Source organism: Macrobrachium nipponense, chromosome 8 (assembly GCF_015104395.2).
Source record: "Macrobrachium nipponense isolate FS-2020 chromosome 8, ASM1510439v2, whole genome shotgun sequence".
Lineage (NCBI taxonomy): Eukaryota > Metazoa > Arthropoda > Malacostraca > Decapoda > Palaemonidae > Macrobrachium > Macrobrachium nipponense.
In genome coordinates this window covers 55785101-55808113 of record NC_087203.1, presented here as the reverse complement: position 1 = coordinate 55808113, position 23013 = coordinate 55785101, and the positions used below count along the sequence as shown (strand labels likewise).

Genomic DNA, 23013 nt, shown 5'->3' with positions numbered 1-23013 from the left:
CTTTGTGATGTCTTGCAAATCTCTGACGAACTTCATAAGGATGCTAGGCGAAAAATTTGCAGTAATATACATTTTGACTTATAGGTTGAATCAAGATGGACTGGAGCACTTTTGTGGCTGTGTTATATACGGCAAATGGGTGCAAGTCATCAACCGTCATCACCTGTTGAATTTAAGCACCAAGTTATAGCTCATCTCTTGGGAAAAGAGAGCACTCTTAGGCGCAAATACAGTGCTGAAAATTGTATTAATGATGATATGACAGAGGATTCATCGCCCAACTTAATTAAAGAAAGCACTTTATACGAGGCTGAAGAAACTTCTTTGTTAGAAATAGTTAAGCTTATCGGCAATATTATTTTGTTTGCCAATGGAGGAATTGCAGAATGACGATGAAGACAAAGCTGTTGAAGAAGAGACATTAGAAGATGCTATGGAAGAAGGAGGCTTGCAATACGTGGTTGATTTTATAGCTCATATGTTTCCCGAGTATGATGGAGATGGGCCCGGAATTTTTTTTCTTTGGGCATTTAAAATCGATGGGAAAGATGTTTATTTGCTATGATGGGGAAATATACCTAAAACAGGATGTAAGTACATTTTTCAGGATTCGCAGATTAAATAAATTAAATAGGGGCATTAGCTTCTCAAAAAGAGTGGCAAACAAAATGACAAGTTGGTAACATAATTGTTAACCTAATGTATATATTATGTATTTCAGTGTTAGTTATACATATATAATAGTAAGAAATGATGTTTCGTTTTTAAAAACTAAATTTAATCATATGGAATATATACGTATAGGAATGAATTGGTCAACATGTGTTTTATTTTCCCAAGAGAATGAATCGTATCTAATATTAAAAACGCAATGAGGAAGAAAAGTTTTCCTAGTTGCACTGAACTTCGTCAGAGGAGAGAGCATGGCATCACGTTTGTTAACAAAACACGCCCTCCGTCCCAGTATTAAATTCCGTTATACAAGCGTTTATTTTTTGCCATAAAGGTCTGAAGACAATGCTAAATGAGATTCTTTGAAAACAGAGTCCAACTCTACCTTCAACCCTACCTTTTATGGAATGAAAAAAAAAAAAAAAAAAAAAACATGAGTCATTTCGGCTACCTATCAGCATTTAGTCGCGTTCAACACCCACTAATATATATCCAAATTTGCAGTGTTTTATTACCAAAAGACCGAATTTTTATGAACCACGATTTAGAATATTAAGTCATCTTTATTTTTTCTGAGATGGGCATAAGAAAGACTTACGACGAGGGCGGTGATTGGCAATCAGCTTACTAGTATGATTAAATACAGCAGGAAAATGCTACAATTTGATGACAAGAGTGACGTCATGAGAAAGCGCTCTGCTCTTTCCTCCCCTTTGCGCGAAGGTTTGGGCTTCCCCGTGTAGATGGCGACACTGTTCCCAGTTTGACAGTTGTATTGTAGAAACGTCTGGAGGCAGACGTCCTTCATAGATATTGTGCCTTTTTGTTTCGTAATTGTCTCGTTTGACATTAAATCAAAATGTACGTGAAAAGCGAACCTGACTGTGACTTTGACATGACTATGGAAATAATGACAGATGTTGAAACGAGTCTGTTACAAGAAGAATTGTTCGGAAATCACTATATTCCTTGCGGTAAGTACCTACTCGTGTTTGTTTACTGTACGTTTGGTATTGCGTGAAATTACTATTTTTAGTGTTGTGCTGTGACAAGTATTACATTCGATACTTATTCACGTCATTCGTTAGATTTTGTTGTGATGGAGGATTGCGCGTCTCTATGTTTCGAGTATGTCTGAATATCCGGTCGATGCGTGGAAGTCTGCTGCTATGTGGCGTGGACTGTAAGCCTGTGGTACGTGTCGAAGGTGGGGTCCGCTGGCCGGTTATGGAATTTGTTCTCGGATAAGAGTTCAAATACAGAACTTTCACGGCCATATTTCATATACATATAAGGTATAATTGTATTGTAGCTGATACATGTAGTTAGGTATTGTATTTACACGAGTACTGAATAGTAAAGTAATATTAGAAATTCCGTCTTGTCAACTGTGCATGTGTTGTGGATACAACAGTTCTGTCAAGCCCAGAATTGAAACCCCGATATAATGTACTTGCCAGCAGACGGAGAGTTTATTTATTTATTTTTTATTTTTTATGGTACCATATATTGTAGTGTCAGGTCTTCAAATTTAACATACGATGTTAGTACTAATGCTGTAAGAGTAATGTTGCCCAGACTATAGGTTTTTTGAACTGTACTCTTGAACAAGACGTGAAAGATTTATTCAGACATTGTCTCTAGTCTGTTTTGACACCGATGGTGCATGACATTAAAATTGTTGCATATTTAAAATGTTGACATCACTTCATACTCAACAACATTGTATTTTGGAAGGGGGAAAGTCTTCCCTACCCGTAAATTGGTAATGATGCCTCCTAGGTATATTGGTACTTTTTAAGCAAAATCTGATTAGTGCGTAAACCCAAGCACGTGTTGTAAAGAATAAACACGGGTAGCTAAAATTAGATGATGAAAATTAGGGTTGCCCCACACTGTGTTCATGTTACTATTCAGAAAGATACGTACCTAATCTATTTTTGCCTGGATTTTAATCAACTTTTCAATATCGGATTTTTTTTGCTAGACTTCATATTTTTAGAATAAAATGTCAGTTTATGTATTTGGTCTCGTGATGCTTAGTGGGTATCGTAGATTTAGATAAACTTTAAATAAATGGTATTATTGGTGGTCACCCATGCCAAGGCCATGTCATCCAACATGACCCTTATTCGTTTTTTTATATACTGTATTTAACAAGAATGGTTGTGCTTGGGAAGAGCTGTTATCTAGAAAATGCATAGAGCTTGGCCACTTACTTGGTTGTCTTCAGGCTCACAATAAAGTAAACGCGTGTTTATACTGGGTCGAGGAAGGGACGTCATTGGTGGCTGAAAATCCTGCATGGCTTTGTTGACGCGAGCAGTGAAATGGGTACAAGTTTATTAATCGACTGTCACTTCGCGGCTGGGGTGTAGTACTATATAGAGAGGGAGTTGGGGGAATTAAGAATATGGCACGTCACACTGTGTGCTGTACTATCATAATATGATTATTATGAGGAATACCTCGATGAGGTAATCCTGTTGAACTGTATATCAGAAAGTCTCACTCTATAAGTGCAGTATCCCTTTAAGACAGACCCAGGTCAACGACCCTATCCTTCTTTCCCTCCCTCCCTCCCCAGCACACACCCTTTAACCCCACCTTCCTGTTATAATATTACCCCATCCCTGCGACAGTCATATACCACATCATCACTGGAGAACATCTTCCAGCCATCCAGCTCCTCTAACTTTATTGCCAGACCATCGGGAGTCTAGAAGAACGGTTCGGTTGTGTGATTACGTCGTATTGATGAATTGATGCAGGGGAGTTCGTAGAAGTTAATATGAAAGATAGTTTTAAATCGCTTTCTATAAGGTATTTACCTCTGTTTAGGCTACATGGGATGGAAATTGATAAGAAACAACATAATGTACTGAGCCACTAGTCGTGATGTACTGTATGTAAGAATGGTGAACACTAGGGATAGTTTGACTGTTAGACCAATGGCGGATTTTGCGTCAATAATTCCGTTGGAAGCAGCCTTCAGTAATTTTGAGCGAAAGTCGGTGTGACTACAAGAGCACTGGCACTTCAGCCAGTGGTTGGTAGGTTACCAGGATGGCTCAAGGAAATAAGGCAGCAACAACGGTCCAGGTTGAATAACTTCGTTTGCTCAGGTTCAGTTGTAGAGCAGCATTTAGGAGTATCTGTTATTTCACATGAAAATAAGCCAAACGATTAATGCAAATATATATATATATATATATATATATATATATATATATATATATATATATATATATATGTACATTTATTATCCATTCGCTCTACCTCGAATTAATATATTTTCATATATGTTGACCGAAGAGGATTTTTTATAGTTGATAATAATTTCGTCCTTTGATGGATTCGAACCAGCGCATAGAGGAGAAGTAAGTAAGTATATCTTAGTTTAACCAGACCACTGAGCTGGTTAACAGCTCTCCTTGGGCTGGCCCGAAGGATAAGATCTTTTTACGTGGCTAGGAACCAATTGGTCACCTAGCAACGGGACCTACAGCTTATTGTGGGATCCGAACCACATTATATCGAGAAATGAATTTCTATCACCAGAATCATAGAGGAGAAATCAGGATTTGTTGGGCGAATCGGTAACTCACTGAAGTCCTGATTTCTCCTCTGTCTGGTGGTTCGAATCCACGAGAGGATGAAATTTATTATCAACTAAAAAATTCCCCCTTCGGGTAACATATATGAAAATATATTAATTCCGAGGTAGAGCGAATTGGATATCGAAGGACATTTGTAGCTTAATGCGTGTATACGAATCACGGTGATGATTAAAATTTATGTATATATATATATATATATATATATATATATATATATATATATCAATAGAGGGATCCACAGCAATATCCTTGTTTATCTAGGTATAATATATTTATAAAAAGCTTAAAGCTTTCGTCCATCCTCCTGTGGACTTGATCACTAAGCAAATGAGACAAGGTATTGGTGAAGAATTCCAAATAAGCATAAACAAACAGACAAAGAACATAATAAGGTTAAAAAATGCGAACAAGTCATTGGGTCGTTTGTCTTTCCATATGACTTGTTCGCATTTTTTAACCTTTGTATAAATATATTATATCTAGATAAACAAGGATATTACTGTGGATCCCTCTATTGATTTCTCAGAAGCACGGTACAGTGTTTTTATATGCATATATATGTATTTATGTGTATATATATATATATATATATATATATATATATATTATATATATATATATATATATAAGCGTTATTGCTGCCTTCACTTGAGCCGCCCTGGTAACCTACCAACCACAGTCTAAGTGACAGTGAGTGCTTTTGTTGTCATAGTGACTATAAAATAACTGAAGGCTGTTTCCAGCGGAATTACTGATCAACATCCGTTCCTTATCTGCACATCGTTCTGTTTCCACCATTGGCTTACTTAACTGGTATGGTATATATTACTATATATCAGTAGTAGTCTATATATAGATATATATATATATATATATATATAGTTATATATATATATATATAGTAATTTTGTATATATAAGGTTATACACATAAATAATATATAATAATATCTATATATGGGTGGGTCTGCAGTCTTGGTCATTCGTTCTTCCTTCTCCACTCTAACAGGTTGTTAGGCACTGGGTCTCTCTTTTACTTTTGACACATTCTTGTGATGGTTTTTTTTAAAAGTAAAGTTAATTCTTAAGTTTTTTCAATTTTTTTATGTTTTTATTTACTTTTTAATGTTATCTATAATATTTTTAATGAGTATGTTTTAATTTTAACAGAACTGAAGATGCACTGAGTTATGTGCGAAACGTTTTGTAATAAACCATGGACTTTTTTATGTGTTTGATGGACCCTGCTGATTGCCGATATATATATATATATATATATATATATATATATATATATATATATATATATATATATATATATATATATAAATGTTACCTCATGGTAACTGTTGAAGACGGTTGCTTTCTCATGTCAGGATCGTGCCGGGAACATCACGATTTCCATTCAGGTTTGTGGATTCCAAGTTCGTGCTAAAAGTCGGCCAAAAGCATAAGTTGACACCCAACTTCATTTGCGAGAACTATTTGCTCTTTCTGTCTCGGTGAAATTCCGCCAATAAATCATAAATGCAAAATTTTTTCAGCCATCGCAATTTTTCTTTAAAAGTTCTTTTACTTCTGTTGGATTATAGCTATTTGGGGAGAATATAATTCTAAAATTTATTTCTATCTATCTGTACATTGTATATATATACTGTGTATATGCTATATGTACTTGTGATAGCCGCTATGACCTCTCAACTTCTTGTTTTCTTCACGCTTGTTGGATCCGCTTGTCACTTATTTTGTTACGTCGGGTGCGCGCGGATTCGAATGCTGCTAAGAGTTATTATTTCTTCATTTCTTTCGTAATTCGGATCTTAGGCTTTTTTGTGACAGTATCCAACATTGTCAGAAAATGGAGATTAGAAGTCACTGTGGCTACTACAAATTATATATATATATATATATATATATATATATATATATATATATATATATATATATCAAAACATTATATAATGTCGTATTTGTAAAATCATGAATTGTCAGTGTTGTGTTCGTGAAAGTTGCACGATAATTATGTCTTCATTTGAACACTTGGTACTTCAAAGCATGTTGTGTTTGGATGCATTGCTTTCATCTTGGTTTCTAAGAGGGTATATGCTAAGTACTATGCCTGACCTTGAGAGATAAAGAACTCTGGACGAGATTTTACTTTTTTTAAAGTCCGTTGTTTTGAGATACTTTCTCCAATCCTTGATGAGTAGTCACATAAGCATCACGCACTAGAAGGGTTGGGATTCTTTTGTCTTGTCTTCCCGTTGTCTTTTATATTTAATTTCCCACTTTGTTAGCTGTACTCTCGATGCTAATCAATCATTCAGTGAGTTGTCACAGGAGGAACTCAGGGGATTCGAAAACTCGAGAGAGACTCGAGAAGAAGGAAATTCAGGACATCTTTTTCAAAAGAGTCGTGGGCCGCGTAGCCCATTTCTTCAGGAAAGTTGTAAATTTAGTCAACGGTATATAGCTAACTGACAAATGAAAGATGGCTGAGTGAAGAACCGATTAAGGGTCTGAAGGAGTTGCCCCTGAAGATGAGAGAGAGAGATAATGATAATGACAAACTTATTGTGTTGCTTGCTTTATTATCAATGGCACCACTTCAATTAGCTTTGCCCAACAATTCTGTGATAACATTCAGACTATTAAATATAAGACGATATGAAAAGTTTCCCTTTCATCTTGTTATCTGTTAATTGTTAATTAGTCTAGACGCTCATTCAGCGAGTAGTGACGTCTTTCAAGACTGAAAGAAAAATTCCCAAATATATCTCGTATTCATTTTGATGTTTTCATTCTCTGTTCTTTTTCCTCTTTTGGTTTTGTGCTAAATTTCGTCTTTAAATTATTCCTTTACTGGTGGATGCCAATTCAGTTAGAGAATATTCTATTCATGTATTAGATATATTTTGGACTTGCTTTTGCCAGATAGCAAGCAGGAAAACTAGCGGCCTTTATTCGAACAGAGGTTAACCTAAATTAGCAATAAAAAAAAGTCTTCTGTCAGTTATTTGGAATATATGCGCTAGCTAGATCAAGAACTTTTAAGCTGAAAAGCAATTGGGAGTTCTAATTGGTATGCAAATCTCTGTTTAGCTTTTTAATATATGTGATTAATTTTGAGGTTCAACGAACTGCAGGAAGTCTATAGTTTTACATCGTAATATTAGGTCAGTTAATGTTTAATTTATTGATTAACGCAGTGTAGAATATATATATATATATATATATATATATATATATATATATATATATATATATATAATATATATATATATATATATATTCATATTCATATTCATATTCATATTCATATACGTTACTTACGTACATACATACTATAATTGTATTTCGTTTATTGAGTTTTACTGCACAGATAGTTCATCTTCGATACAGTTGCTACAAATTTGAATGTAGCTGTGACTACTGTGTTGTTTTCCACTGGAGTCCCATTGTTAGGGCAAACAGCTTGATGTTAAAAAATCTTTAGAGGGGAAACAAGGAATTTGATCTTTCTTTTACTGATTCACGCGGTAATGGGTCTCGTATGTACTATTTCATTGTGCTCTCAAGTCCCTATTTCGTTAATGCCTCTGGTGCACGTATCTGACTGTCTGTTTCTCTCTGTCTACTTCTCTGTATGTACTCGTTGATCCATTAACTTTGCGCTGTCTTTCTTCTGCTTAGGATTGTTATTAGTTTTAATATCTGCCCTTAACTCTTTGCAATTTGTAAGGGTGGTAAGTGTTTTAACACTTTTTGCAAACGATCATTATGAACATTAGAAACGAAATTGGGAATAACATGATGCTTGTTTTGGAAATGATATGATTTGATCTGCAAACAGAAGAGGAGTGGGCAGTACTGGATTTCTTTTTCAAGCTAAACCTAACTTGGGTTATATGTAGGAATTCCAATAACTTAAATATTCACGTCGTGTGTATTTGTTATTTTTTCAGCTTTATAAAACAATAAGGTTTTGAAAGAATAGTGAAACAATGTATAGTTTAAAAACTGAAACATTCCAATAACTGAAAATGAGGTGCGTTAGAGATATTAGAGGTGTACAAAGGAATCTGGCAATGCAGAGAAAGGCGCCTTAAAAAGATATTCTTGAAAATCTTCGTCATTTTAAGAGCAACGATTCATGATCGTTATGGTTATGCCTCCTGTGGGCAGGGTAACGCCAAAAGGGCGCAGCCTCTGGGTTCTCTGGAATTGCCCAGTGGTGAGGTTGTTATCCCTATTTCAAGTAAACGTGTACCACTAGGCCATATGGAACCCAAGGTCAAGAGAATTCGTATTCAGTAGACCCTGACGGAATCCACTAGGGCTTATTGTACTTTGCTGAGGTGGGTGGAGAGAGATTATATGATGTATTAGTACATTATGGCGAAGATACTTAATGTAGACTGAGTGGAATTTCTTTCAATTGAAGGGCTACTTCATTTACCAGTGAGCGATTAGGAGAAAGCTAGACTTCTATGAAGTTGGTTTAGCAGTTATCAACAAAGGGTTTGAAGCATAACAGTGAAGTCTCAGAGGGAGGGTGTGTGTGTGTGTGTGCGCGCGCGCGCGCGCCAACCGACAGGAACTGTATTTTGAGTTATGTTTCAAAGGACCTATTGAGGAAAATTGATCGGCATTCTTAGTTACGTTATCAGAGCTCGGCAGTTACTCATAAAATGGTAATGTAAGTAATAGTACTCGGGGTGATCGCAGAGTAAGGCAAGTGTAAGAACATAGGATTTGTTTTTTCTGCCTCTGGCTGTTTGCTTTGTGTTTTTGCAACAAAGACATTAATGTTAGAGAAGTCTCGATTGTATAAATCACCAGAAGCGTTTTGAGCTATTTTCGGTCATTTTTTTATGGTAGTGGGTGACTGGAACTCTGATTATAACTCCAAAGGTTTTCGGTGCTTATCCTTTTCATCACGATAACTTTGTTTGTAAACGTCTCACGTAATGCTTGAAGGATATTTGATATAGTACTTATTATATTGTGTTATAAATTAAACGGAAAATAGAAGTCAGAATATCATGCATCCCACATTTTAAAAATCCAAATGATGACTGGTTAAACTCAGGCTTTCGATCTACTACAGTTCGTTAAATGCATTGTAGTTGTGGAGAAGCCAGTTGTCAACTGTGTCACACGAGTTTGGCCGGAAAAAGCGTAAAGGAAACCAGCTTTTATCTCGACATTTCCTGGAAGGATGATGAGTAGAACTGCAAGTTGTAGAAGTCCAAGTCACTTCAGAGTTATTTTCTGGAAAGAAAGTGGAGATTTCAAGTGGAAACTTGTTTTCCTCCACTTTATAGCTGACAGCAAGAATAGTCAGTATTGTTAATTCCATTAGTCTCTGACTTTTTAAAAAAATTTATATTTGTTTTGCACACTGCAACAGGCATTGAGTAGGTCTTGCCTTGTTTCGAGATACTTTGTACCTGGGAAGTCTTACTTGTGTCCGGAATGCCATTATGGATGACAAAATATTACGACTGTGTTACCGCAGCTCTGCAGTTCGTTTCACAAGCGAGGAAGGATGGCATTGCTTTTTTTTTTTTTTTTTTTTTTTTTTTTTCTGCGATGCTCCCTTATTCCTTTTATTTTGTTCCGCAACGTTCCTTGCACCTCTTCTCTATTTTTTTTTTATTCCTGCGATTTATTTTCCCTTATTCTCTTTTTTTCTGTTTCTGCAATGTTGCCTTATTCCCTTTTTTCTATTCGTGTGATGTTCCCTTATTCTTTATTTTTTTTATTCGTACGATTTTCCCTTATTCTCTTTTTTTCTATTCCTGCGAGCTCCCTTATTCTCATTTATTTTATTCCTGCGATGTTCCCTTATTTTTTTTTTATTTCTATTCGTGCGATGTTCCCTTATTCTCTTTTTTATTCCTGCGATGGTGTCTTATTCTTTTTTTCTATTTTGCGATGTTCCCTTACTCCCAATTTTTTATTCCTGCGATGTTCCCTTATTCTCTTTTTTATATCCTGCGATGTTCCCTTTTTCTATTTTATTTTATTTCTGTGATATTCCCTTATTCTTATTTTTTTTCTGTTCCTGCGATGGTCCCCGATTCTCTTTTCTTCTCTATTCGTTTGGTGTTTCCTTATTCTCTATTTTTTATTCCTGTTATGTTCCTTTTTTCTATTCCTGCGATGTTCCCTTATTCTCTATTTTTCTATTCCTGCGATGTTCCCTTATTCTCTTTTTTTATTCTTGCGATCTTCCCATATTCTCTATTTTTATTTTCTGAAATGTTCCCTTATCCTCTCTCTCTCTCTCTCTCTCTCTCTCTCTCTCTCTTTTTCTATTCCTGCAGTGTACCATTATTCTCTTTTTTCTCATTTCCTGCAATATTCCCTTATTCTCTATATTTCCTCGTGAAGAAAGTTTTCTTTTTTATATTGATTTGATAGATGACTGAAACTATTTCCTTGACTTAGATACCAGACCCCGGTACGGGTTTAGTGCCGTCAGTGCACCTCATTCTCTGCACTGTAGGCATTACTTAAGGGTCTTTGCAGCGTCCCGTCGCTCCCCCCCCACCCCCCCCCCCCCCCCCCCTCCCCCCCCTCCCCCCGCAGCCCTTTTCATTCCTTTTGTTGTACGTGCGTTCATATTGTCTTTCTTCCATCTTCCTTTCCACCCCTCCTAACAATTTATTCAAAGCGCAACTGCGAGGTTCTCTCTCCTCCTGTTACACCTTTCACGCCTTTCTCTGTCAGTTTCCATTTCAGCGCTGAATGACCTCATAGGTCCCGGTGGTGGACCTTTGTCCTAAATCCCTTATTCTGTTCTATTCAAATACCAGACTAGTCTTGTATAATTTCATTGTTTGTGAGAGTTGAATGATATTTAGAGAATATAGTTTTTACTATATTTTGAGGGTTAGGGGCTGATGTGTGGTACGTACATGCACGTTTCAGACACCAACAGGCCTCTCCTGGTACCTAATTATCAGAGACGGCAAGTGGTGACCGGAAAAATAGTCACCATAGTTATTATTAGTATATATATATATATATATATATATATATATAGATATGTATGTAGTACTGTATGGTGATGTAATTACACTCATTTTATATATATATATATATATATATATATATATATATATATATATATGTGTGTGTGTGTGTGTGTGTGTGTGTGTGTGTGGTGTGTGTGTAGTAGTGAGTGAGTGAGTCTAATAACACCACAGTGATTCATATATATATGCATTAAGCTACAAATGTCCTTTAATATCTAATTTACTCTACCTCGGAATTGATATATTTTCATATATGTTAACCGAAGGTGAATTTTTTAGTTGATAAGAAATTCGTTGGCTCATGGGCGCGTACCACGAAACCAAGAATTCAGGACGTACAGTGAAGCGCTTTACTCACAATGATCTCACGAGAGGTATAAGTTAACGCCCCCTCTCACCTACAAATCCCTGTCGTGCTCAGGTATTTGTTGCTTTAGAGTCGGCATCAACCCACCTCGACATTGATAACTTTGTAGTGCTTTTGTCGCACGTAGCCATGTAATGAGTCTAATCGCACCACCGTGATTCATATATACGCATTAAGCTACAAATGTCCTTTAATATCTGATTCGCTCTACCTCGGAATTAATATATTTTCATATATGTTAACCGATGGGGAATTTTTCAACTAATAAGAAATATATATATGATGGAAAAACACCGAGAAAAGCAGAAAGGCCTGCACGAAGTATTCATAAATCTTGAAAAGGCATATGATAGAAGAGTCTCACGCTAAGAGGTTTGGAATGTGTACGCGAGCATAGGGAACACCGGAGAAGTATGTAGTGTTGGTCAAAGATATGTACGAAAGAGCTAAAACGCAGGTTGGAAAGTGTTTGGTTAACAGAATGGATACCAGTAAGAGTTGGTTTACATCAAGGATCTGATTTAAGTTCATATCTTTTGACCTGATTATGGATGTGGTATCTTGAGGAAGACGAGACCAATCCCCCTGGTGCATGCTGTTTGCTAATGACATCAGGATGCGCAGCACCAACAGAGGGGTAGTGGAGTCAAAACCAGAACAATGGAGGAAGGCACTTAAAAACAGGATTAAAGATCAGTAGAAAGAAGACTGGATACTCCAGGTTCAGTGAAGATCAAGACTTCGAGATTAGTATGAAAGGGACAAGCTGACCCGAGTAGAAAAATTTAGGTTTCTGGTTTCCAGCAGTAGCTGGTGATTGAAATTTGCACGTAGAAATAAGATACAGAGTGGAAGCTGGATGGAAAAATGGGGGAAAGGTATCAGGCGCCTTGTGTAACCGCAGATTCATCTTAAAAGTTAAAGGACGAGTGTATAAAACAGTAGTGAGACCAGCTTTGATATATGGAGCTGAAACATGGCAGGTAAAGAGCGCGCAAGAGAAGAAATTGAATGCGGTCGAGATCAAAATGCTCAGATGGAGATGTGAGTGACAGAAATGGACAGGATCAAGAATTTATTTATTAACAGAAAATCTTGAGCTTCAACTGGCAAAGAGGATGTCTCGTCAAGTCGTCATTTGTTTTTCCTTGATAATTTTCTTGAAAAGGATTCTCTCCTTTTTTTTTTACTCCTTTTTCCTTGCATCTTGTGCTTCTTCTAATAACAATCCAATAGGTAGATTAAAATGCCATATGGCAGATGCTGCGGGAATAAGAAGTCGATGTAGACTGGTATGTAATACCTTCCAAATCTATACACGTCAACTCTTGTCGTTGCTTAGCATATCCTCCCAAATAGGTTAGGGTTAATATAAGGGCAAGAAGAAATTGTGCGCAAAATTGCATAGATCATACTGATAAAGTGTGAATCTATGCCAAGAGTTTCAGAAGTAATTTCCTAATCCCTGAAAAATCTTTCTTTCGATATTATGCAGCTTCTCCTTTCCTTCTTTGGTTCTTGGTTGTTTTTTTTCTATTGGAATTTTGAAAGAAATGTGCAAACAGCATTCAGAGCATGTACGTTCTCCAGGCATGAAGAATTCATAACCCATATTGTAGACCCTCTGGTGGCAATGAACAACCAAAATTTCATCCATGTCATTCCTGTGCTAAGGCGTTTCACTGGAAGGACTGCAGTATTGACTTGAGGCAGTGCCTGCTGATAAAGTTGTAGCAACTTGACCTTCAGTAATTGTCAGGTTGATGTCGTAAGTTCTGATGATTGTACGGTGCAAAGCTTTACTGCTTGATTCAATATAGTTTTCTTCGTCCTTGATAACGTCTTTGTTGTCTTTAACATATTTAAACCTTATAGGTGGACAATAAAATGTTGAAAAAGGCTTACATAAAAAAGACCTTTCAGCAGCAAGTTCGCGTTCTTTTCACTGTGAATGAGGTCGCTCATAATGGCGTCAGCTATTTGTTCCATTAACCCATACTTCACAGCTATATACAAGATTATTCTTCAAGTGAAAATTTGATTCTTTAGGAAATTACATGATTGCGTTTAAAAGCCTTTGAATAGTATATGATCCAACAAGTCTTTGATCTCTGCTGAAAAGTCAGAAATTTTCCACTTGCTAACTGGAGAAGGGAAACGATCATCTTTGGCTTTTGCCTAATACGACTATAATATGGGTACAGCTGGATACCTTTTTTCTGTGCTTGTTTAACTCCATTATTTTATCGTTAGTTTTTCGGCGGACATGAAAACAGGAGAAATCAAATCACAGTTACTTATATAGCTATGCCATTTGTTTACGAAATACAAAAGAAATAGCAGTTTTTAATGACTATTGATGTCCTGAGTCTACAAGCTGCAAAGGTTTGCAGATGAAATTTGTAGAATCTGACAATGATGTTTAATGTTTAATACCCCTGATCCTCACTGTTTATCTTGTACTCAGCTGGGCAAAAATTTTTGCGCATATGAAAACAAATAATTTTATTATATATATATATATAATGAAACAAATAATTATATATTATATATATATATATATATATATATATATCTAGATATATATATATATATGAATAACTTGATCACGAAGTATATAAAACGTGATGCTATGTATAAATAAAGTTTTTTTTTTGCTACGAAGGAAAAAAACAAAAAAATGAAAAAACGAGTTGGCCGAGTACTTTCGGTCCTCCTATTCGGACCCTTTACTGAGGGTCCGAATATGACCGAAAGTACTCGGCCAACTCGTTTTTTCATTTTTTTCCTTCGTGGCAAAAAAAAAACCTATATATTATAATATATATATAGATATATATATATATATATACTATATAATATATATTATATATATACATAAAATGTTACGTAAGCCATGTAAAGAGCGATAGAACCATATATTTATCCATTGGTGATTGTATTATGATTTTTAATAAAATTCCCAAACCAGTCTAATCATCATTAACCGAATGCCCCTTTCTATGGAAACAAATGCCACTGAAATCACCCGGTGCTTACATGTAACGTGGGAAGTGAAGCGTGTATGCCAAGCCGATGGATACCTGGTTTCACCTGATCTGTAAGTCAACTGATGAGTTGTTTGAACCTAATACTTAGTAGTTACAATGAATAACTATCTAGCAATACAAAGACAGTGTGAAGCACTTGAATATCAAAACTTCACTTTGACTTTTGTCCAGTCGTGTTAAATTGAGGTGGATGTGGTCCTGAAGCCCTGCGGACGCAAGCGACTCGCCATGCATGAGGAGAGGAGGCTTTAAGGCAACATACCGCTGCGCCTAAACCTTCCTAGAGTCAACTTCATTCTCGGAACGAGACGAGACTTTTCCTAATACCTGGAAGATTTCCGCTCATTTAAACCATTTAAGTGGGATTTAAAACTGCCCGGTTTATTATTAATAAGCAAATCACTGAGTAATGAGTGTCGTGCATTTTCGGCTAAAATTGAGTTCTCTCGGGCCCTACGCCATTCATCTTGCCTCTCTGTTGTCAGAGTTCAAAATGGCCAAGACTACAAACGACATGTTCAAGGATTTTTAACTAGGATTTCTTTACTTAATTCGTTTAAATGAGCGGAAATCTTCCAGGTATTAGGAAAAGTCTCGTCTCGTTCCGAGAAAGAAGTTGAGTTGTCTTTGTTTTATGGCCTGCATTGATCGAGCGACTTTTGGGTGGGGAATAGTAATGCAGTAGCTGCTCCAGTGTGGATGGAAGAGCCAAGTTGTATGCTTTGTTAATGCCTCCACTTCTAGAATGAACAGCAAATTAGGCTGCGGAAACGCTACGAATAGTCGGAAATCGACAGTGATTTTTTTGTTTTTAATGAAAGTTCACATATTAGTATAATTAAAGAGCAAACGTCATCGCCATACTTCCCTTCTGTGGCATTTCACTTTCAGTTTCCCGTATATTCCCATGTATTGTTATCTCTTTCTTTGTTGCTCATTAATACATTCTCCGTGCATTGCATAGGATTGCACACGCAGCCAACGGGCGGCAGGTTCACTGAATTAGGTTGGAAATGGAAAAGTTATGATTTGGGCTTATTTTTAAATGCCCTATAATGGAATCCCATAAATTTATTAGTAACTACTGAAATTTAAGGAACGCGGAAGGATGATCCCTCCCTTCAGAGTTCTCATTAAAAGAAAAATGGGAATTAGTTTTGTCCCCGTCGGGGAATCCGCAATTCTAATCTAAATTTACTGCATCTAGTCAGATGCCAGTGTGAGGACACCATTGTTGCCACATTGATGTTAGGTAGTGGAATAACATTACGTGCCAGTCATGACTTGAGTGTTGTAACGCAAGTGGTTGGTATGTGTGTATGTATTTGTGTATGATTTTTCACAAATACTCCAAGCGATAATGGAACGATAAAATATTTTGGGGTAACGTTTGAGATGTTATGGTATTGGCTGGATGTTCAACAAAATGTATCTTTTTTTTTTTTTATTTGTACCTGTCACTTGAATAGTTTTAGAACTAAACCATGTTTCTTAGTCAGATAGCTAGATTAGAATGAACTGCATCGTCTGATGATTGTTTCTGAAGAAGAAGAAGAAGAAGAAGAAGCTGTACTGTCATTTTGACACCTTTAAAGGTGTTTGTTTACATGATGAAGTCTGGGATTCGTGACGTTCCGAACCCTGTTTTTAAAACTTTCAGTCAATCGAACTGTCCTCGAAGAAACTTCCAGGTTATTTGATTTTTTACCGACTGAAGGTACACTTGTGCAGAATGTTGTGCTTTGCGTGTGTGCAATGACTTAAACATGTGCGCTTCTGTGCTTGGCGACCTTGCCACTCTACCAGATTAGAAGAGAATCAGGAGAACTTTGTCAATAGTGCTTGTTTCCCTAGCGGGTGCTGTGAAGTTAAGGCTATATATATATATATATATATATATATATATATATATCTATATATATATATATATATATATATATATTAATTTATATATCTAATTTTTAGTGTATAAAGTAGTGTTGCTAATCATGGTGTTGTTATTTAAGTATTCAGTTTAGCTTGTTCCTTTCTACTTTTGGATTAGTTTGTTGCGAGGTGTTTTACAACACTTGGCATTTCCTGTTCTTCTCTTTCATTTACTAAAATTTTCGTTACATTTTCTTTTTCTGGATGTGACACATGTCAGTTCATGTTTCTACTAACTTTTTTATACTGTAAGTTTTCAGTTTGATTATCAAGTATCAATATTTCACAGAAATGTCATCCTTTTTTCTTATTTCCCAGTTCTGTCATAACAATGTTGGGTGTCATAATCTATGACGGTTAGTTTAATAGTGTCCCTTTGTTTGAATAAAGAAAAATATTTTGTGACACTTCCACTGTCAAACTCCTTATAACATACTTTAGCTTGTGTCTATATTGTTCTGATAAACCAGATATCGAAATGGAAAGTGGTATGTGGAGAATATCTGTATCATAAACTTTAGTACCATGAGACGTGCTCTCCACCCCGAAGTTCAGTCACTGTAATAGGCTATAAGAGTTTGCTCCTTTGTCCTGGGGTTTGATAGGTAAAATTTCAGCATGGAGACTGCACTATTGGTGATAGTCTCTCTCTCTCTCTCTCTCTCTCTCTCTCTCTCTCTCTCTCTCTCTCTCTCTCTCTCTCTCTCAGCTTTTGAGACATGAATCGACTCCATCCCATTAATGTGATTTATTTTGTTTATCAGGTCCTCAGTTACCGTATACCATGTTGATGCGGAAAAGTAGGTACTTACTTTTATTGTCGTTTTGCTATGAGCTGCATAACGTCCCGCACTCCGCTTCTTTGTGTACCATGAGGAAACTTTTGAGGAAACAGCCTGTACTTGGATGGAGTAATGGGTCCCCAGCAGGTAGAGAAAGGCGTTTTTTTTTTCTTTTCTTTTGCTTTGCGGTGAGGGGAGACGTTGAAGATCATTATGGGATGGTGTGTTGTTTAAAGGGAAGACGCTTTGGAAAGCAGCCACTTTTGACTTGTGGTTGCGCAGTAATGGTTTGTGCCTCTGATTGTTTCAGGATTTTGCTGTTCCTCTTCACTTCGTTGTCTCTGGATTTCTTAGTCAGGCTTATTGTTTGTATTCGTTTGCAGGTAGCTCATTCTAAAAGTAACGAGAAGAGTAGGAATGATCTTGATTAGTACTACCTTTGGCAGTAGGAAAAATGGATGTGTGTGGAGTGCGTAGAATTTGAGTTGTAGAAAATGAATTGAATGAATTTTGATTTAATTACAGAGTGATTGATTATAAACTAATAATGACTGTCGTTCTGTTTGTGCTCATGTTTTCTATATATAAGTATAAATAATAACCATGAAAATTTTGCTACACGTGGTAATAATGTTCCGTATAAAGATACGTCTGCATATTTAATATAAGTAATTCATAACACGTTATGTATACACCAAAAATATATATAATAAATGGCCGATGTTCATAGATACAGAGATTCATACTGGTATGCACATTAGTATGCACATTATGTTTTTACGGATCCATCAAGTCACAATCAAGTAATGAACCTTAAATGTATTGTAGATATAATTATCCTCCCTCGGGCGTTTGTTGGCTTGCTACTTGTGTATTTGGTCACACTGTGTATTATGTAGCAGCCTGAGAGGACTCCATCTTACGTTTCTAAGGTGCCGTTTTGTCAGTTCACTTTTGTTGCCTATATTCCGTGGTCAAAAATGATATTCCACCGACTACATACTAATAAGCAAGATTTTGACCCAGTACTTAGCATAAGTGTTGAAATTTCACGAAATTTGAACCTCCTAAGCTTGTTAAAGTACACACACACACACACACACAGATGGGCTTCATAGTTTGTGCTACAATTCTCCCTTGTTTTCGAAGCTTTTTATGCCTATGCCTGCTAAATTCCCCTTTAACATAACCCCCAAACAAGCCATATTTGATACCCCAATTGCCCATGATCCACGTCCATGCTCTTGGCATTCTCTCTTATTCATTAGTCAAACGATTTCTTTTAAATTATTATTATTATTATTATTATTATTATTATTATTATTATTATTATTATTATTATTCAAATTGAGGTATTCGAAATTCAAAAATATATACAAATAAAAAACAGAAACGTATAAACAAAACACAAAAAGCGATAAAAAACCAGAAAAAATAACGATAACTCTTACAAATCATTTTGTATGATGTGCGGCGAGTCCGCTATGAGGCCCAGCTGTTTTCGTTTGCGTTGCGTTGACATTCTTTTCCTTGTTGAAGAATACGAAACTCTCTATTTGAGTTGATTTTCCTCGTTCCAAATCCAAGAAATGTCCTCGTAGAGTTACTGTGATATTTAATGCTTGGCAAGATACTGCTACTTTATTGTTTATATTAAGTGAGCAGTGTAAGAATTCTGTCGCTTCCACCACCGGATCTTTCCTTTTAAAAGACTACAATGAACAGGTTACGAAAACACGGCTTGATTTTGGTTCAGCTGTTAGCTAAAGATGTTTATAAACGTACGAGGTCAAAAATATCAAGACTCCACCAACTTTGACGACAGATTTTAGTTGTGAAGGGCATCCAGAATGGTGGTCAGGGTATGTCAACGAATTTATTCATGGGGATTAGACAGCTAGAAAGCTAAATGTTCCTTTGTATCGGCAGCAACATTTCCTCTCGACTGTTTACTCATGATGTCAACAGACCGTGTAGCGGCACACTTCCGAGCTCCATTGTCCTAATCTCTCTCAGACTGTGGCAGGAAACGCCGAACTTCATATCCGGATACTGGGGACTAGCGTTTACTGTTTGCTCAAAACAGTTATATGTATATAAGTTCGGTGTATATGTATTTTTTTCTCTTTTCTCAGGATCGATTCGCGGCCTGTGTAAAGGGAAATTGGACATTTTATTTCTTAATTGAAATGTCAGTGATTTCAGCGGAAAATATACATACCTACACCCAAAAAAAACGAAATGGAGATGTCAGGTGTTCACTGTTTAGCTGTTTTAACCATAAGTTTGAAGTTATATATATATATATATATATATATATATAGATATATATATATATATATATATATATATATATATATATATATATATATCTTCGTCCCTACATTAAGTGGTCGGTTGTCTGATGCGCCTTCTCCTCTGTGCGGTCTATCAAAGGCATCATCCTCCACCAAACCTCTTCTCTCTATCTTCCTTCACTTTATCTCGCCATTTAATTCTCTGTCTCCCTCTCGATCTTCTTCCTCTAACAGGTTCCTCCCAAGCCCTCTTCACTCCCTCCTCGTCATCCATCCTCAACACATGCCCATACCATCTCAATCGTGACTCTCTTATTACCTCGGTAATCTTTGCAGAGCTGCCCTGCTGCTTATTTCGTCATTTTCCAATCTCTCAAGCAGCGATATTCCCATAATCCAGCTCTATATATATCTTATAGATATATAGAAAGATAATAAAATCTTTAGCACATCTTGAAAAGATCGTGTTTTATGAATACAATTTATACATACATAAATACACACACACACACACACACACACACACATATATATATATATATATATATATATATATAATATATATAGATATATTACACATATATATCTATATCTATATATATATATATATATATATATATATCTTATCTATATATATATATCTATATGTGGTGTGTGTGTGTGTGTGTGTTTGTGTGTGTTATGTATCTATATGTATATTATATATATATATATATATATATATATATATATATATATATAGGTGTGTTGTGTGTGTGTGTGTGTGTGTGTGTGTGTGTGTGTGTGTGTGTAAACACGATCGTTTAAAAATGTGCTAAAGATTTTTTGAGAGTAATTCGAAGATTTGGAGATTTAAATTTTGTCCGGGGTTCTTCAGTAGATGAAGAGAAGCGTCGTTGGAACCACGAATATTTGAGAGGAGCGAGATCAGGGTTTTAAATTGCACGTTGTTTCCTTACCAATCCCCCCCCCCGGTATCCCCGCCCCCTGATCCCCGTTAGGAGTGCTCCCTCGGGCACCGTGCAGTGCGATGTTCGAACAGGTCTTAAGATCTCGTTGCTTGGTGCGCAAGAAGACGTGGTAGAGAATTATCGAAAGGAAATTTCATCACATCGGAAGAGAGAGAGAGAGATGGGTCATAGAGGAACTTGTTTCCACCACCCACGTTCATTTTTTTTCTCTGCTTTCTCTTTGCTTCTCAACTTTTCTCTTTCGTATATTGCTTTCATATCTCCGGAATTTTATGCTGTGGGCCTTTGATACTTTTGCGAAGTAGGTGCTGTATCGTTTGCTTACAAAAAAAAAATCTTACGGGGAGCAACTTTTTGTGTCAACTCTTGGATGTCTTTTGATTTTTTATATAATCGATGGATTTGTTCATTTAACCTGGCGTTGCAGCCAGTATGGTTATCGACACCTGAGATATGAATTTGCCTAAAGGTAGCTGAAGAAAAGAAAGAAAAGCAAGTCAAATCTTGATCGCTCGCACAGGGACATCCAATCTACGCTTCTTTTATACACATTTTCATTTCACTCATTCCGCCCATTTTCCTTAAATGATTTACTGCTTCCAGTTGATCCAATTTGGGTAAGAATATTATAGGGAAAAGGTAGCGACGTCCATGCGCTTACCCGTCAGTTCTTAAAACCGGTTGGATGGATTCCTGTCAAGCGTAATATTCAGGTACGTTGGTCTGTGTGTGTGTGCGCGCGCGCGCGTGTATGTGTAAGAAAAATGTGTGTGCCTGGAAAGAGAGAGAGAGAGAGACAGACAGACAGACAGACAGACAGAGAGAGAGAGAGAGAGAGAGAGAGAGAGAGAGAGAGAGAGAGAGAGAGAGAGAGAGATGAGTGTGTGCGTGTGTGTTTAGGCCACGTTAGCCTATGCAGAGGGAAGTCTGGTACAAGCCACATTTCCGGTACGTTGTACCGCCATTGCTCTGCATACGGCAGATGACCGCAGCGTGGGGGCTACTCACAGCACAGGAAAGTCTGTTGCCCTTACTAATCTCATTCATTTCCTGATATTCTCGGAATCGGCTGCAGCAGGTATTTCAGATCAAGGTCTATAGAATCTGTATTCTATAGGCCTTGTTTCAGATGGCGTAGTACTAGAGAAGGTATTTGCTTCTCTAACGCAAACATGTAAACAATTTCGTCTTTATGTAGTCATGTCTTGTTCTTCATACTGTAGCTAGACACAAACAGGTGAAAGTCTAATACATGATCACAAACATATGTATAAATGATTTATGACCCTTATTTCGTTTTTGCATACACACATGAATCATATTTTGTGTCGATACGCGTGTCAACAAACATGTGCGGTATGCTTGTTCGTAAGTTCACGTATATGCGGTTGTGTTGATAAGAACATACTAACTATGAACCGCATGACAGCGAACCATGGCTTGTGTGAGGCAGCTCCGATGAATCTTGAGACGTCCACCTTTTCTTTATTCGTCTCTCGTCTTGTTGCTGATATTTCAGCCGACTTGCATCAGCGGTCATTCGCCCCGTATCCTCCTCTGTTTGACCTTGAGGGAATCGATAACGGCGGTCGGTAGGGAACGCCTCGCCCGTTAGGATAATTTTAAGCTCCGAGGTGGGTCCCCTTATTGCCCAAGAGGGAGTTCCAGGACACTCGTCAAATACTCCGGGGTGGACGATCGATGTGTTTAGAATCCACGGATTCAAGCATTATGACATGATGCGTCAAGATAGAGAGGCTGTCCTTTTGAAGTCCCAAAGCGTTAGAATCGATAAGAAATGTCTTCAAATACCAAGTTATCATAATTTATGAGAAACTTGTTAAAATGTCCAAGCAATGAGGTGCAGAGCGAATTATATAAAAACTTTTCCAGTGATGAAGAGTAACGAGACTTGTGAGAATGTCCAAGTGTACTTAGGAGCACTGAGACTTGTCAAAATATCAAGGTCAGTCATGAAAAAGTCTTTCAGGTGCCCCAGTAAAGGAGTAACTTGGATGCGAAACTGCTTATGGTTGTCGCCCTCCCATTTTCTTCGTACTATGGTAAGGGCCAACTGGATTTGAGTCCAGCGAATGACAGCTTTGTGGTTTGTGTCCCACGAACGGATCATTTGTCAGCAAAGTAGGGTTTCTTTTAAGCTCTGAATCTTTTTATATGCTCCTCTTTACGTCTCTTTAAGAAGCTCTTTTAGTCACGCACAGACAGACTCACACTTATGGGTATGTCAGTTTTTCCTAACATACGCTTCATATATGATGTGTG

The 23013-nt window shown here is 36.8% G+C and overlaps 1 protein-coding gene across 3 annotated transcripts in view; it reads left to right on the top strand.

Moving 5' to 3' along the window:
• The first annotated feature begins 1435 nt into the window (after positions 1–1435).
• Positions 1436–23013, top strand: part of LOC135222789 (cyclic AMP-dependent transcription factor ATF-6 alpha-like) — a 181924-nt gene continuing 160346 nt past the window's right edge. For 2 of the 3 annotated variants that reach the window (XM_064261071.1, XM_064261070.1), the window contains exon 1: positions 1436–1646. In XM_064261071.1, coding sequence (XP_064117141.1) covers positions 1532–1646 — 115 coding nt within the window. In that variant the 5' untranslated portion in view covers positions 1436–1531. The remainder of the gene's footprint in view (positions 1647–23013) is intronic. The other variant, XM_064261073.1, reaches the window with a different exon arrangement.